Below are 15,843 nucleotides of genomic sequence, written 5' to 3' on the forward strand. Positions count from 1 at the left end.
ATTAACTTTTTTGGAATATTAATAAATTACTTCAAGTGAATGCATTTTATGAAATATGTTCATTTTGAAAAATGAGCAATCTAATTATTCTAAATTTTAGTTTTTTTATTAAGAATAAGATAATATAATTTTTAATAAGAATTTTTTAAATTACATTTGTAATGCATAAATCAATATATTGAAAAATTATTGAAACACTTTAATTTTACAAATTAAATATATATATTTTTCATTTCATTTCAAAAAACTGAAATATACATCAGAGAATTGAACGCCGCCATACAAACCGCTTATCCAATAGTCAACCAAACACAAAATGACAGCACCAGCATATCCAATATAATTTAGAGGCCACATCGAAAATACCATGACTACCGGCATGGCTATGTCGGACCAGATTTTGTAAATTAAATATTTCAAACTTACCATTTCTTTTTTAAAAAAACCCCAAAAACTATCCCCAAAAAAACATAAAATAATTAATTAGAACTAGGTTATTTATAATAAAATAAATAAATTAAGTCCAATCATAACGTGCCCTTTTAATTAGGCCGATAGGCCTTCCTATTGAAACAGACTTTAGTCGTCCTTTTCAATCTCAAGTTGACACCTGGCATCTATATTCTGCGGGCTTCTGTTTATTCTCAGTGCCTAGAACTTCCGGGTTTCCGTTTCTTGTTTCGATTTCCAAGCGATGTTTAGGCCATGGCATTCCCTGACTGAGGACGCTGTGGATTTCTCGGCGAAACAAAGAAACAGCGATAACGATGGACGGTACAGGCAGCAGGAGACAGCAAGGGGAAGGCACAGGCAGAGGGAAAGGCACATGCACAGGCACGGGCAGGGGCAGATCCACATCTTCCTCTTCCTCCCAAAGATCTCTTAACCAGAAAAAGGATCAAGCAGTTTTAGGGTTCCCTTGCAAGAAGTCGGTCCGTATCAGCAAATCTCTCAAAAAACAAATCGATGGAAGATCAGAGAAGGCCACGGGCAGAACTCCATCGTTGTTGTTGGGTGCTCCCACGCCCGAGAAAAAATGCAGTGAAAACTCTTCTTCAAGAGTTAAAAATAGGGGAGTTGCTATGTCTGTCAAGGAGGTCGCAAATCAAACCAGAAAACTATTACAGAGCTCAAACGATTCCACAGCTCGTCCCAAAAGAAATCTGCGTCAAAAATCCATTTCTGCCCCGCCCAAAGCTCCGAAGACTACAGATTTCAGTCTTCCAGACAAGTAAGCATATATCTGTCACTATATTTCTACAATATGATTTTCTGGGTGTTTGATAAACTCACGCATTTATGTGTGGGTGTTATAGATATGAAATGCTGGCAGAGCTTTTCGATTCCATGGAGTCTGCCATCAAATTGCTTCGGCTTCATAAGGGAAACAGTAGCTTCTGCAATATCTGCCCCCAAGTTGAATCGATGACCCACAAGTATGTATAAACCAGAGATTGGTTTCCGTTCTCCTCTCAGACCTACAATGCATAGAGCTTGATAACATTAGTAGACATAGAACTTCTTCTCTATCCAGGATCTAAAGATTGGCCGATTGTAGTCATAGAATGAATGCTCAGACTTTTAAGGTAAATTTTCACAGGCATAGTAAAAGATATTTTCATCACCGTTTGGGAATTAATAGTAAACCCTAATTCTGGTTGCAGGAGATTTATGTATAACCATGTGGCACAAATGAAGCACATTTTGCCCGAAGGGCTTTTGCTAGAGAAGATCATGACACATGATGAGGAGACGCTGTGCACGAAACCAGAATTGAAAATCACTGTCTTGCATGATGCAGTGCTAAGTGGCAAGAGCAAGGTCTCCAAAGCCAACAATACATTGGGTTTGCGAAAAGCATTTCGTACCCGTCTAATGGAATTCGTCAAGGCTCATCCCAATGTGAGTCTGCTCCAGCTATCCTGTATTATTATTATTATTATTATTCCTTAAAATCCTTCAATATTATGAGTTTTAACTGGGTATGTACATGGTGGGCTTCATCGATTGCATTTCAGGGAGATGATGTTCTGGAGGCAATCCTGCCAGAGCCCTTCAATAGAAAATGTCAGCTAACCTCCCCAGGCTGCTCTCTACTTCCTCCAGTGATATGTAAAAGTCCTTCCCCAGCAAGAGGTGTTTCTTCTGATCCGCCTGCCCCTCATCAAGAAGACCCTCAACCCTCTATGATGCCCTCACTTTTACCCAAAAATTTCCAGAGGCGGTTTTCTCAGAGGAACTTCACAGCTGAACCATCTGCGAACCCACCATAAACAGACTTTCGTCGTCCTTTTCAATCTCAGGTTGACACCTGGCATCCATATTCTGTGGGCTTCTGTTTATTCTCAGTGCCTAGAACTTTCGGGTTTCCGTTTCCTGTTTCGATTTCCAAGCGATGTTTAGGCCATGGCATTCCCTGACTGAGGACGCTGTGGATTTCTCGGCGAAACAAAGAAACAGCGATAACGATGGACGGTACAGGCAGCAGGAGACAGCAAGGGGAAGGCATAGACAAAGGGAAAGGCACATGCACAGGCACGGGCAGGGGCAGATCCACATCTTCCTCTTCCTCCCAAAGATCTCTTAACCAGAAAAAGGATCAAGCGGTTTTAGGGTTCCCTTGCAAGACGCCGGTCTGTATCAGCAAATCTCTCAAAAAACAAATCGATGGAAGATCAGAGAAGGCCACGGGCAGAACTCCATCGTTGTTGTTGGGTGCTCCCACGCCCGAGAAAAAATGCAGTGAAAACTCTTCTTCAAGAGTTAAAAACAGGGGAGTTGCTATGTCTGTCAAGGAGGTCGCAAATCAAACCAGAAAACTATTACAGAGCTCAAACGATTCCACAGCTCGTCCCAAAAGAAATCTGCGTCAAAAATCCATTTCTGCCCCGCCCAAAGCTCCGAAGACTACAGATTTCAGTCTTCCAGACAAGTAAGCATATATCTGTCACTATATTTCTACAATCTGATTTTTTGGGTGTTTGATAAACTCACGCATTTATGTGTGGGTGTTATAGATATGAAATGCTGGCAGAGCTTTTCGATTCCATGGAGTCTGCCATCAAATTGCTTCGGCTTCGTAAGGGAAACAGTAGCTTCTGCAATATCTGCCCCCAAGTTGAATCGATGACCCACAAGTATGTATAAACCAGAGACTGGTTTTCGTTCTCCTCTCAGACCTACAATGCATAGAGCTTGATAACATTAGTAGACATAGAACTTCTTCTCTGTCCAGGATCTAAAGATTGGCCGATTGTAGTCATAGAATGAATGCTCAGACTTTTAAGGTAAATTTTCACAGGCATAGTAAAAGATATTTTCATCACCGTTTGGGAATTAATAGTAAACCCTAATTCTGGTTGCAGGAGATTTATGTATAACCATGTGGCACAAATGAAGCACATTTTGCCAGAAGGGCTTTTGCTGGAGAAGATCATGACACATGATGAGGAGACACTGTGCATGAAACCAGAATTGAAAATCACTGTCTTGCATGATGCAGTGCTAAGTGGCAAGAGCAAGGTCTCCAAAGCCAACAATACATTGGGTTTGCGAAAAGCATTTCGTACCCGTCTAATGGAATTCGTCAAGGCTCATCCCAATGTGAGTCTGCTCCAGCTATCCTGTATTATTATTATTATTATTATTCCTTAAAATCCTTCAATATTATGAGTTTTAACTGGGTATGTACATGGTGGGCTTCATCGATTGCATTTCAGGGAGATGATGTTCCGGAGGCAATCCTGCCAGAGCCCTTCAATAGAAAATGTCAGCTAACCTCCCCAGGCTGCTCTCTACTTCCTCCAGTGATATGTAAAAGTCCTTCCCCAGCAAGAGGTGTTTCTTCTGATCCGCCTGCCCCTCATCAAGAAGACCCTCAACCCTCTATGATGTCCTCACTTTTACCCAAAAATTTCCAGAGGCGGTTTTCTCAGAGGAACTTCACAGCTGAACCATCTGCGAACCCACCATTCCCTGTGCCGGAGCAAGTCCCAGATTTGAAAGGTTACTCGTCGTTCTGTTGCCTTGAAAACAACTTCTGATGTGTCCCGCACACCTTGCAAAGCAGCGTCAGAGTCCGAGAATCCAAACACGCCTATATCAAAGGGTTATTTCTCCCCTGTAACACCAAGGGTTACTCATCATTCTGTTGCTTTGAAAACAGTTTCTGATGTGTCCTCTGCTGTCAAAACACCAATTGTTAAATCCATACTGAAAACTAATATAAAGAGCCCTATCAGTAAGAAATCTCTGCGATTTGCCGGAGTTTCTGCTGCACCCATTACATCCCCTCCTGTTTTGTCTCCCGGAACGCCAAGCTTTGCTTCTCCTGAGGCCTCTCGTCTTTCTCAGCCCACTGTGAAGAGATCTAACAATACCAATGTCAAAAGAGCAATAGCTTTTAACAGATCAGAAAAAGAGATTCCTCCGCTCCTCTTGCTTGTGAGCAGCCTGGAACCCGTTCAACACCTCTGAAAAGGAAGGCAGAGGAAGCCAATTTGGATGATGACCTCACTCAAGGTTTTCAATCTCCACAGTCCCTTGTACTCTCTACACCTGCCAAATCCGGTGAATGGGGTAACTCTGTGGATTCATTTAAGTCATCACCTTTGAGGAGGGCTGCAAATCCATTTGCCATATCGAAGAAGAATGAGAAGGTGATGCAAAACTCTACATATCCTCAGCATGATAGAAAAACATTCAGCTTGGAGAACACTCCAGTGAAAGGGTTCCCTAATACTCCACCCTTGCATGCTTCAAAGCGATTCAGATTCGGTGTAGATGAATCCCAGACACTGCAAGTTGACACAACTAAGAATTGCTCTGAAACAAGCCTACTGTGCTTACGATCTCCTAAGAAAAGCAATGCTGAACCTTGCAAGCTAGACATTGGTAGAGAATCGAATGTTTCAGAGCCAGCTGAAAAGACAAGTAACAATATTCAGGAGGCTTGCAAGATACATATCGATGGAATGTCTCAATCAGATCAGGAAATCATTGACTCCATTCCAATGCCAATGTTGCAAGAGGTAAGTTCTTGTCATTATCTTTCGTGGTTTTACTTTGTTCATAATTAGTTGATTCAAGTCAATGACATTAAATTGCTTTTCAGACCAAGCTTTACCCCATGTTCGTTAGTGCCTTGGAAATTGCATTGGCATATCATGTCAAATTGCAATGACTTTTCTTTGTGATGTTCTTTGTAGTTGCTAATACTTTATCTGCTCTGGCTGATTCTGGGTTGGTTGCATGCTGTGTTGTAAACTGAATGCATGTTATACGTCAAAATATATTGTAGCAGAGATCATATTGCAGGTCACTTTGAAATTGTAAAGTTTTTTGAGCTTCTGAGTAAAATTTTCCCCTTTGAGTACTAAAGACTGTTTGTAACTTTGTAGGTCTATGAAAAAGAGTTGAAGACGATAGAGGAGTGCAAGTCGGGTGTATCTGCTGCTAATATGCGTCAGCAGATGATTGGATGCTTGTCTAGACTCTTCAATATGATACGTGATATATTTCGTTTAAGCAAACGCTCAGTTCTTACAAGACAGGAGCTTGTTCACAAAATAATATCAAATCACACGGATGTTATTGATAGAAGTAAATAACTCTCTTTAAACATCTCTCTTCTATTGTCTTGCAGGAAACAATTTCAATGCCATGCTATGTGATCTGATCTCATGCTTAATATTTTGTACTCGCATGTGAAGTTGAGGAGCAGTTGCACCTCCTTGGACAAATAGCTCCTGAATGGATTTCTGGAAGGATAGATTCCACTGGTGACTTTCTATACAGGTATGCTATGCATGAGTTGATTGAGATAAATGGAATCAACTAAAATGTGAAAGGTATTATTCTTGTGTTATGTATAACTCGTTTTAAATTTTTTACTTGGGCTCAGTGTCAAAAGTAACATAGATCTGTCAATGATCCACGCAAGAATTGCAAGCGCCTTGTAAACACATGCACTATGAAATCTGGTGGGAACATGGAATATGTGTGGGAGTGCTAAACTACGCAGGCCAGTCTTTCAGACTCTGCAGCTGTACTCGTTGAAGAAATGCTTTCAAACATCACTTCTGTGGATTGGTACTGTCATTTATATCTATTTTTGATAGAAAGTGAGGTAACCTCTCCAATGCTTTTCCATGAGACTAAGGATTGCCTTGTGTTAAACACATGTTTTGTCACTTTGCCATGTGGTTGGAAATTATTATCAGGATATCCTTATGTTAAATATTTAAGTTGTCATTATTGCAAATCTAGGCTTGTAGTGGACGTGGCCGACCCACACTGGTTAAAAGAAACATATGACTTGCTTCCAAATTTCTATTGAGCATGTAACCGAAAAAATCATGAGAGAATCTGCCCATATTGCAGCTAAAAGGAAGGAGGGGTAACTGTTTAATTGGCAGTTTTTCATGCAGATGGTTTTTTTTTTCATCAAAATTGAATTGTGGCAAGGGAAAGAAAGTACTGCACTGTTTCTAAAAATTTAGTGTTATGAGAAGACTATAGGAATGTTGAAAAGAGCAAGGGAGACTCTGCCTTGTGTTATAGTCCTCCCAGTTTTAGTCATGTAAACAGTCTATTCTGTAAATACTGCCAGTCAGTTGTGTTCCTTGCTTCCGTTGTTTTGTTTCCTTACATATTTTCTGCCAAGGTCGCACTGTTAGTTTCTCAAACAGAGTCACTATCATGACATCCAACCTTAGAGCAGAGCACTTGCTTGCTGCATTGTCTGGCCACACAACAATAAAAACCGCAAGAGAGAATGTCATGCAAGAAGTATGCACACGCATTCCTGGACTCTGTGTATGCATCTTTTTCATATAATTTTATCACGAAGTTGGCTGCGGTGCTTTGACATGCCTTTGAATATTGTTGCAGGTTAGAAGACATTTCAGGCCAGAGTTATTGAATAGACTTGATGAGATAGTTGTATTTGATCCTCTTTCTCATGATGAGCTCAAGAAAGTTGCTAGACTACAGATGAAAGATGTAGCAATTCGTCTTGCAGAGAGAGGTGTTGCTTTAGGGTTTACAGATGCCGCTCTGGATCTTGTTGTTCACGAAGCCTATGATCCTGTAAGTAATCACTTTGTTTCTTGTTTTATTCAGTCTAACTTGCCAGGGGATGTGCCCCCTACCCTAATAAACTTGACACTGCATCTCCTTCACCAGTCCTCCCTTTCCCTATTGCAGGGGACATGACCCACTCCTTGGAAACATGTCTCCACATCGTAAGAGATGTTGAGTTAGGGTTCCCTCACTAAATTGGACTTACCTCCCTTTGAAACAATCTAGAATTGCCATTTATATGTTCTATTCTGATACCTGGTATTTTTCATTCATAATGTTTGCTCGGTGTTCTTCATGTACAATGATTTTATTCAAGGTCTTATTTCTATTTTCCATGCCCTGTCATATAAACCTGTGTGGAAAGTTATTCTAGGAGTTTGATGTTTTGCAGAGTTTTGGTTGTGGTGGCCAACAGTGAATATTAAAAGCGCAGGACTTTTCAGTTTACAATTTCATTTTCTCAGATTTTCAATGGTCTATCATATATTTTGCATGAACCTGTCTAGGGAGTAATTTTAGTCTGATATTTTTGCTGGCAGTTGGTTGTGGTGGCCAACGGTTGATCTTTAAGAGCTGTGAACTCTTCAGTTTACAGAGTTGCTTTCTGAGATTTTCAATTTTCTCAATTTTCACATTCAGTTTCGGATTTTCTAATTTTCACATGATCTTCTTCCTTCTGTATGGATCCCATCGATATAAATTTCAGTTCTGTTCTTTAAATTTTAACATTTTCCTCTGGCACTTGAACTTTAAAAATGGGGTGCTGCCTGTCTCTGCGTACTCGGCGAACTTAGTTCAAAGTATATAGTAAAGGGATGTTTTTGGTGTGTTTGCTGATTAATATAAATTAATGCATTGTTTACTTGTTAATACTAGTGAAGCAGGCAGGATCATTATTAGCCTTTGTGGTTTACGGGTAATTTAGGTCAAAATTTGTGAGTAAAATGCAAGACTAGTTGGGGATTCTCATTTAAAACCTCTAAATGGATAACGTGGTAACGTGGTACTTGCAGGTTTATGGTGCTCGCCCCTTGTGACGATGGTTGAAAAGTAAAGTTCTCACTCTGCTATCTTGGATGCTCATCAGTGGGGAGATTGATGAGAACAATAAAGTATACATTGATGCAGTGCCTGAGTAGCAGACATTATCTTATCACTTAAAATATTTGTCATGTTCTTTATTTTATAGAACTGCAGACAATGGATGATGGTCTCTACCTTTCTTGATCGTCATTGTCCTTCTTAGGCTCATCTTTGTTATTCTCCAGTCCCTCAAACAGGCACCCAAAATGATCGGTTGAAGGAAAATTGTTGAAATTACTACGAGGAGAAGGAGATGATCTACCTTATTGGACCAAGAGGTAATTGACAATGTCCATGGAATTAGATGAATTGATTGAGGATGTATCTGGAGCAAACTCTGGGAGTTGTGCCATCCAAACTCATCTATCACTTGCAATGCTTGGAGTTGATGATGATTTGGTATCAAATAGCAGTCCAGATTTTAAATCTACTTCTCTGAGCTTCATAATTTTTCTTACTGCTTGCTTCTGTAAAAGCTTCAATATTTTATATTTGGTGTATTACTGTGAGCCAATGTCACTACTTAGTTGTGTTCAATTTCAATCACTCTGCATAATGGCTGAAGCTGTGTCTGAAGTTGAGTGGAGTCCATGTAAAGTCCCTTGCCCACTTGATCTACTTGGAGCAAACTTTTAGAGAACAAGAACATGATAATAACAAACCTAGGGGCAAAACCTTCTGCTCTGCAAATTCCAGTTGGGGACCTTAATAAATATAGTTAAAGTCTATAAGCACTTTTTAAGGCATTTCAACACACCTCAGTAACTAATTTAATCATTTGCACATCTCTTGTCTTTTGGTGAGCATTTCTTGTCTTTTCTCTTGTGTTTCTTTACTTGTTTAAAAATTTTGAACAATTGATATCATTCAACGTTTTTGTGAATTAATTAAATTCTGGCCAATTTTCACTGATGAATCCATTGCTACTGCGTTGTAGCATTTCTTTTTGCATTCTGGTCAGGTGAAGCACTAAAGCTTGATGCATATTTAGCTATAATGGCCCTAGTGTCTTTTAACTCCTCAATTTATATTTTATGCGACAGCGAAAGAACTGGTAGCTTGTTAATTGAAAAGAAAAACGGATTGTTGGATGATACAGCTTGACATTATTCTTGTGGTTGATCTCTATTGGATGAGTTTATGGTTACACTCCATTGGCTGACATTGGAATGATGGCCATCTTAATTACACTTCATTGGCTCACTAAAGAGTAAAATATGTAAACAACTTAATAGTGATTATTGATGAGAGGATGAGATTTACTGTTTTGTTCTTTATGTTATCTACAAAACATAAAACACATATAGTTGAATAGAAAATATTGATTGTGAACCAAAACAAGTTCTAATTGATCTAATAAAATTGAAACTTGAATGGCCACTGTAAACGCATGTGATAACAAACACTACTTATGAGAAGAATAGTGTTTGACAATAAATTTCTAATTAGCAACTCTGTATTTTCTTTCAATTAATCCAATTGTGTCTCTTCTTGTGGTCACTCGTTTTAGTGACCCACTGGTGCTCACTAGAGCTGAAAATTTTCTTGTCCTTGCCTTTGGAGCAATTGTATGTATGTGGAAGGAAAAGTAAGTATGATATCGCTACTGATTTGCCAGACCATTGTTATGTACTTTTTTAGGTCTGAAGATGTGTAACTTGTGGTTTAGCTTGATACATTCTCTTTTATACCACTTTACTTTAACTTTGTCTATATCATAAGTCTAGTAGCGATTTAAGTGTATGTCTGCATGGCAGAACTGCATTGGGCTTGAACTTTTATAGAAAATTACATTGTATTTAAAGAAATATGATGTCCAGATAGCATAGAACTCCAAACATCAAATCTCTTTGCTCCTTGTAGGCTTCAACCAATATCTCTTTTAGATAAATTCAACAACTCTAATTTAATAATCCTATCGGCCTCTCTTTGTACTTTTTGGGACAATTGCTAGTTTTAACCATTCAGTGCCCATTCAATCCCAAATAAACCAAGGTTTACTCTATATTCGCAACCCCTTTTCATCGCCTTGTGTCATTATCCCCTACACTCGATTTCTATTGCCCACCGCCTCTTCATCACCTCCCACTACTGGCAATCCCCTCTCACCCGCCAACCTACTTCCGTCGCTATCGACCTTCAACAAACATGAATTAACCCGGGTTAAGTCATTGTGCTACCCAATATCTTTTTTCTGAGGTAAGTGTTCGTTGTGCTGGCCAGTGTCACTTTTCAGGAGTGTTAAAAAAAATGTAGTAAACAACGAGGACCCGCTGATCAAAAGAATATTCATAGTAGTTAGGAGAGAGGTTCATGGTATCTGTGTGAATAAACTCTCATATATTGCCATCCTCTCGTACCTCCAGCTTCACGATCCACTGAGATTTCAGTGCAACAAGGGTACCTGAAGGAGTAGTGGTGGGGACAAAATGCATCTTAAATATGAAGACAGGGAACATCCATTTCTTCGTCCCCATTGAGCACTTATGGGACCCTAAAAAGCTTCCCCGTACTCCCGTGAATTTGGTGACGTCAGTCTACCATTGTGGAGTGAAATTCATAAAATGGGGAATATTTTCTCTTTAATGGGATCCTATGAACGAGCAACTCCACTTCATGGAATTTCGTCCCATCTACGGAAAGTTCATCCAATAATTGTCTTTCTTTCATCCGTGGGCACAGCAATTGTCGATGAGAAAGTGTGTGCAACTGCACTGATGGCACCCGGATTCTCATATTTTCAGTGAAATAAAATAATTTTGAGCGTAGAATAAACGTTCTCCTTTATGATTATTTTTTTATTTATTAACAAATTTGATTGGAATTTTGATACAGGGTAAAGTGAATTATGCTTTTAATTTTTTGGAAAACTACAACAGTATTGTAATTTATACCATTTACCTACGGAAAACGCACAAGATACACGATATTAATTCATTAATTACTCAACTAAATAGCACAAATTTCAACCATAAATAAATTATATAATATTATTTTATTAATCATCCATTTAATAGTATATTGGTACGAACAATGGATATCAAAAAGAGAATGGGTGTAAGGTATCTTTAGATCTACTAAATGTCAAGAAGGTTCAAATCTTTCAAGGTCCAAATTTTTTTTATAGTGAAAAGAAATTTCACTCTTCTCGTCGTCCAGATGCTTGTCTAGACTAACTTCCCAATCATTACATGCCCTTTTCAATCCCAGGTTGAGGAGTCTTGTTTTCAGACACAAAGTCTCTATACACTTTGGTGTAAATGGACTAGCTCCTTCATCGTTTCTCAACCATGCAAGAAGTTTGGGTTTCGATTTTGTTATCAGTGGTGGTCTTGTTGGGGCTGTTTTTGTATCTGTTGTTGTGAAGGTCTATAGTAAACGGATCCTGGTTTGAGTCGTTTGTCTTCGACACTCCAAGCACTGGTTTTTCCGGGGATGGGCAATTGCCAATGACCGGAAGTTCTATTTTTTTCGAGGATTTTTAAACTTGGATGGGCGGTAGGATGGGAATTCATTTTTGACTTGACAGGGGTCCTTATCATCGCACACTTCGCACATTCCCTCTGACGCCCCCACCACTTCTTCTTACGTGTTGAACCTCCGTTTCGGGCCTTATTTATTTCTGGATCTGGAGTACATACTTTCCATATCGAGCATCTGTCTTCGGCGCGGTTCTCTCCTTGGTTAGCGGGATCCAGGTTGTTTACGGCGTGGGTTCTGACGTCCCCACAACAGGCGGGTGGATCCCCATTTATGTCCTACAGATATTATCTAGATTGGCAGGACGTTACTTTCCCTGGGCACTGCTCCTTATTGTTCTTTGGGCCTCGGATGGACCCCTTTGCATCTGACGCCTTAGCACACAACACCTTCATACACGCCACATTGGACACTGAGTCACTATGCCACGCTATCCTGCAAACGACATTGGACATGGCCCACTCCCCTCGACTGGCGATCCTTCACGATGGACGAGATATGTGGACAGATGGAGGACATGCTACACATGTCTCACATGAGGCTTGTAATAAAGGTGGTGGACGACGGGGTGGCCAAAAATATCGTGCTATCCAAATTTTAGCCCCAACACCTATTTTCTCTTTCAGCCACAATGTTCTCTTTGACAAAGTAATTAGCCTTCAGAAGAGAGCATTGGTTGGTAAACGGTATTTTGGAGAGATAGAGGAAGCAGAGATGCAAAATTGGGTTGCTACCAAATGGAAATCCCTCCTGGGATATATGCCTACGATGGTTAGATTAATGGGCGGTTGGTATAGTTACCATTTCCTCAATGAGGAAGATTTACATAAAATATTGGCGTTGTCGTGGGTGAAGGGGCACGGTTTCCCGGCTCTACACTCCTAGTACATGGACTTTAATCCTCTAAACAAAACGCCTAAGAACAAGCTCATATGGGTCAAACTACCAGGACTTCTAATTGAATTCTGGACGAAGGAAGTTTTTACAGATATCAGCAATGCCATACGGAAATTTGTCTATGTCAACCCTCGTTGCCTGGGAGCCAGGGACAAAAGGGTTGCATGGATCTTAATCGAGAAGGATTTATGCGAGGCATTCCTAGACCATATTGAATTGAGATGGGAGGATACCAATCTTCGACAACATCTGGACTTCTATGGAATACCTTTTAGATGCCTTATCTGCCATTAGACTGGCCATCTTATGGATCATTTCCCTAAAGGAAAGGGAGGTTGGCGTTTTTCTCAAGGTAGTTACAGGCCAAAAACCATGAACACGACAGAGGCCAAGCCCAAATATTATAGCTCATGTCAAGGAAAGAACGCGACTCAGGGTGGCGAACATCCATGTAAAGGTAATCCTAATCACTCTACTCTATTTTTTCTAACCCGCCTCCCCATTTAGTAAATTACATGTCTATTCGCATTCATGTTCCCTCATCCCCTTGGATGTCGAAACACTCTAGCTCTCTTACTACTGCTAACTCACCCCAACCGGATCAGAACCAGTTTCTCTCTGCCTCTGTACTGCCTCCCCCGCATTCCACTCCTACTCAAAGACCACCTTTCAACATTCCCTCCACAACTTTTGTCACGTATACGCACACCTAGGCCTATTTCTCTGAGTTCTCCGGTATCCCCACCAAATAACTCAGTATATAGTGACCTGGGTTTTTTACTACAGAGGAAAACACTTGACCTTCATTCACTCACTATTCACAAACCGCCAGGCTCATCATCCCCGGTCATCAACCCATACTCTGCTGGGAACATTACCGTCAGAACGAAACAAAACAGAGGTAGAAGACATTTTAGGGGACACCCCCGTCAAACTAATACTGCTCTGACAAATTCTCCTTCTCTCATCCATATTCCTATATCGTCCCCCATCTCTCCTCGAGCTCTTAGAGCAACCATGCTCACCACATGCCCTACATGAATTCCATTCTTTCTATAAATATTCAGGGTTTGGGGGCCCTTCCTAAATTCCTCACCCTCAAAGAGCTTTTCCTCACATCCTGTCCTATTATTATCCTCATACAAGAAACTATGCACTCGGCTTCTCATTCTATAGATTACTTCTGGCGGATGCTCCCTACTTGGTATATGGTGGCTACTGATGCTACCAGAAGGTCAGGGGGTTTGGTTGCCTTATGGGATCCCCGCTAGGCTAAGATGAAGGCTTTTTCCTGTTCTGCGGGTATTTTTTCGGCCAGAAGCATTAGAAGCCTCCCAGGGAGGACTCATATTCTCAATGTATACGGCCCTTACAGGGAAAGGGAGGTTTTTTGGAACAACATAGAAACATCGGGTAATTTACATTTGATTTCTCTGATAATGGTTGGAGACCTAAATTGCACTACTAGGGTAGATGAAGCGTGGGGCCGTTCCCGAAGTATTAATCAAATGGCACAAAAACTCAAGGATATTATCTTTGAACATAATTTAGTTTACATCTGCCCATACAAGAGTGCACCTACCTTGGACAATGGTAGGAATGGATTGAACTAGATAGCTAAGGGTGTGGATCATTTCCTCTTACATGAACAAATGGTGGGAAAACTGGGCAATTTGCAATCCTATATAGTCAATAACTATATATCAGACCATTAGCCAATTACCCTCACATGGCGTCGCAAGGATACAAGATTTGGTTTTCCATTTAAATATAACAGGGTATGGCTAGAAGACCCTAAATTTGAGGACCTTGTCCGTGCGCACAAGTCTAAAGATAGAGACAGAACTGTTGGCCTTTCCCCCATGGAGGATATCATACATAGGAAACATGCTTTAAAAGTAGTGGTTAAGAGATGGGAATGAAAGAAGAAGGCACTATAGAAACAGGAGCTGGTAGATATAGAAAAGGCCCTAATGTCGCTACATGACCATATGGCCACACACTCCCCGTTTGTCGAACTGCGGGAACAAATTCACTCACTTGAGATGAAGAAGAAGAAGATCCTTCAGCATAAGGAAATCACATGGTGCTTAAAGAGCCCCGCTATATGGATCCGGGAGGGGGACAAGAACACTAAGTTATTTCATCATTATGCCAATCACAGAAGGAAGGTGAATACCATTTGGGAGATAGCAGACGCTGATGGGAATCGCTATAGCATGCAACAAGAGATCACAAATCTGGTTGTCACTCATTTCGAACATGCTTATAGACGCAAGGAACTTGACATCGGGGAGGCACAAGTCTGGGGGGTAAGAGAATACCCTATGATTTTTGAGGAGGCGACAAATCAGGAGCTATACAAACCTGTCACGGTGGAGGAATTGTTTCAGGTTATAAAAACGTTGAAGGGTGACAAAATCCCGGGACTAAACGACTGGACGGTCAAATTAGTTCAATTCTATGACATTTTTCAGGAGGACCTTCTAAAAATGGTGGAAGAGACAAGAATTAAGGGGTACATACATCCACATATAAATTCTACCTATATTACCCTCATCCCTAAAAAGGCAACAACGGGTACTTTTGTTGATTTTCACCCCATTTCTCTTTGCAATCTTATTTATAAGATTATTTCTAATATTATCGCCACCAGGATGAAGGCAACGTTATCAAAATACATATCCCCGAAACAATATGGTTTCCTCCAGAGCAGACAAATTCATGACGTCGTGGCCATAGCTCAGGAGTGCCTGCACACTATTCAGATAAAAAAGATGAATGCCGCAATTATGAAGGTAGATCTCAAAAAGGCATACGATTGCCTAGATTGGGGATATTTGTGCATGGCTCTACATAAAATTGGTATAAGACCCAATGTTGTTGAATGGATAATGTCAAGCGTCACAAATGTCAGATACGTTGTGGTAATAAACGGTTATCCATCTTGTTTTTTGGAGCCAGGAGAGGACTTAGACAAGGTTGCTCCCTTTCTCCCCTCCTTTTCATACTTTCCATGGATGGTCTAAGTCTTCCTATTAAAAAAGCGGTGGCGACAGGTCAGTTCGATGCATTACAAATTAGTAGACAAATTTCAATCTCTCATAGTTTTTTTTAGACGATATTATGTTAATGGGAATGATCAGCAGATACAAATGGCTCACACTATCCCAAATCTTCAAAATTTTGGGAGAGCCACCGGCCTTCTTATGAATGACCTCAAATCCTCCATCCTATATGGATCATGCAACCTAGAAGACATAGTATATATACAGATAAATTTTAGGGTGGGAGCGGAAC

The 15,843-nt window shown here is 40.4% G+C and overlaps 2 protein-coding genes across 3 annotated transcripts; both read left to right on the forward strand.

Annotated features, from left to right (window-relative positions):
• Positions 1-2,468: 2,468 nt before the first annotated feature.
• LOC149142871 (CDT1-like protein a, chloroplastic) lies at positions 2,469-5,960 on the forward strand. Its single transcript, XM_089451610.1, has 9 exons — positions 2,469-2,932; positions 3,018-3,137; positions 3,366-3,603; positions 3,720-4,005; positions 4,166-4,359; positions 4,452-5,030; positions 5,400-5,601; positions 5,706-5,796; positions 5,903-5,960. Exons 1-9 carry the CDS (start codon positions 2,469-2,471, stop codon positions 5,958-5,960), a joined length of 2,232 nt encoding a protein of 743 aa, XP_089307736.1.
• A 1-nt stretch (position 5,961) lies between these two features.
• Positions 5,962-8,498, forward strand: LOC149142872 (chaperone protein ClpB1-like). 2 transcript variants are annotated; one of them, XM_089448610.1, is made up of 3 exons: positions 5,962-6,127; positions 6,892-7,089; positions 8,097-8,496. In XM_089448610.1, exons 1-3 carry the CDS (start codon positions 6,062-6,064, stop codon positions 8,118-8,120), a joined length of 288 nt encoding a protein of 95 aa, XP_089304736.1. In that variant the 5' UTR covers positions 5,962-6,061; the 3' UTR covers positions 8,121-8,496. The 2 variants fall into 2 exon arrangements, with proteins under 2 accessions (XP_089304736.1, XP_089304737.1); XM_089448611.1 differs by lacking the exon at positions 5,962-6,127 and adding an exon at positions 6,705-6,789 and having other exon boundaries at positions 8,097-8,498.
• Positions 8,499-15,843: the final 7,345 nt, after the last annotated feature.

The sequence above is a fragment of the Pinus tabuliformis genome, chromosome X (genome assembly GCF_031772625.1).
Source record: "Pinus tabuliformis cultivar Carrire ecotype Pingquan chromosome X, CPIR1, whole genome shotgun sequence".
Taxonomy (NCBI): Eukaryota; Viridiplantae; Streptophyta; class Pinopsida; order Pinales; family Pinaceae; genus Pinus; species Pinus tabuliformis.

Bases quoted from the DNA above. Each gene is read 5' to 3' on its own strand.
- LOC149142871 (XM_089451610.1), top strand. From the start codon at position 2,469: ATGGACGGTACAGGCAGCAGGAGACAGCAAGGGGAAGGCATAGACAAA. The intron at 3,604-3,719 runs GTGAGTCTGCTC...ATTGCATTTCAG, and splicing joins TCGTCAAGGCTCATCCCAAT to GGAGATGATGTTCCGGAGGC. The intron at 5,797-5,902 runs GTATGCTATGCA...ACTTGGGCTCAG, and splicing joins ACTGGTGACTTTCTATACAG to TGTCAAAAGTAACATAGATC.
- LOC149142872 (XM_089448610.1), top strand. From the start codon at position 6,062: ATGCTTTCAAACATCACTTCTGTGGATTGGTACTGTCATTTATATCTA. The intron at 6,128-6,891 runs GTAACCTCTCCA...ATATTGTTGCAG, and splicing joins TATTTTTGATAGAAAGTGAG to GTTAGAAGACATTTCAGGCC. The intron at 7,090-8,096 runs GTAAGTAATCAC...TGGTACTTGCAG, and splicing joins TTCACGAAGCCTATGATCCT to GTTTATGGTGCTCGCCCCTT.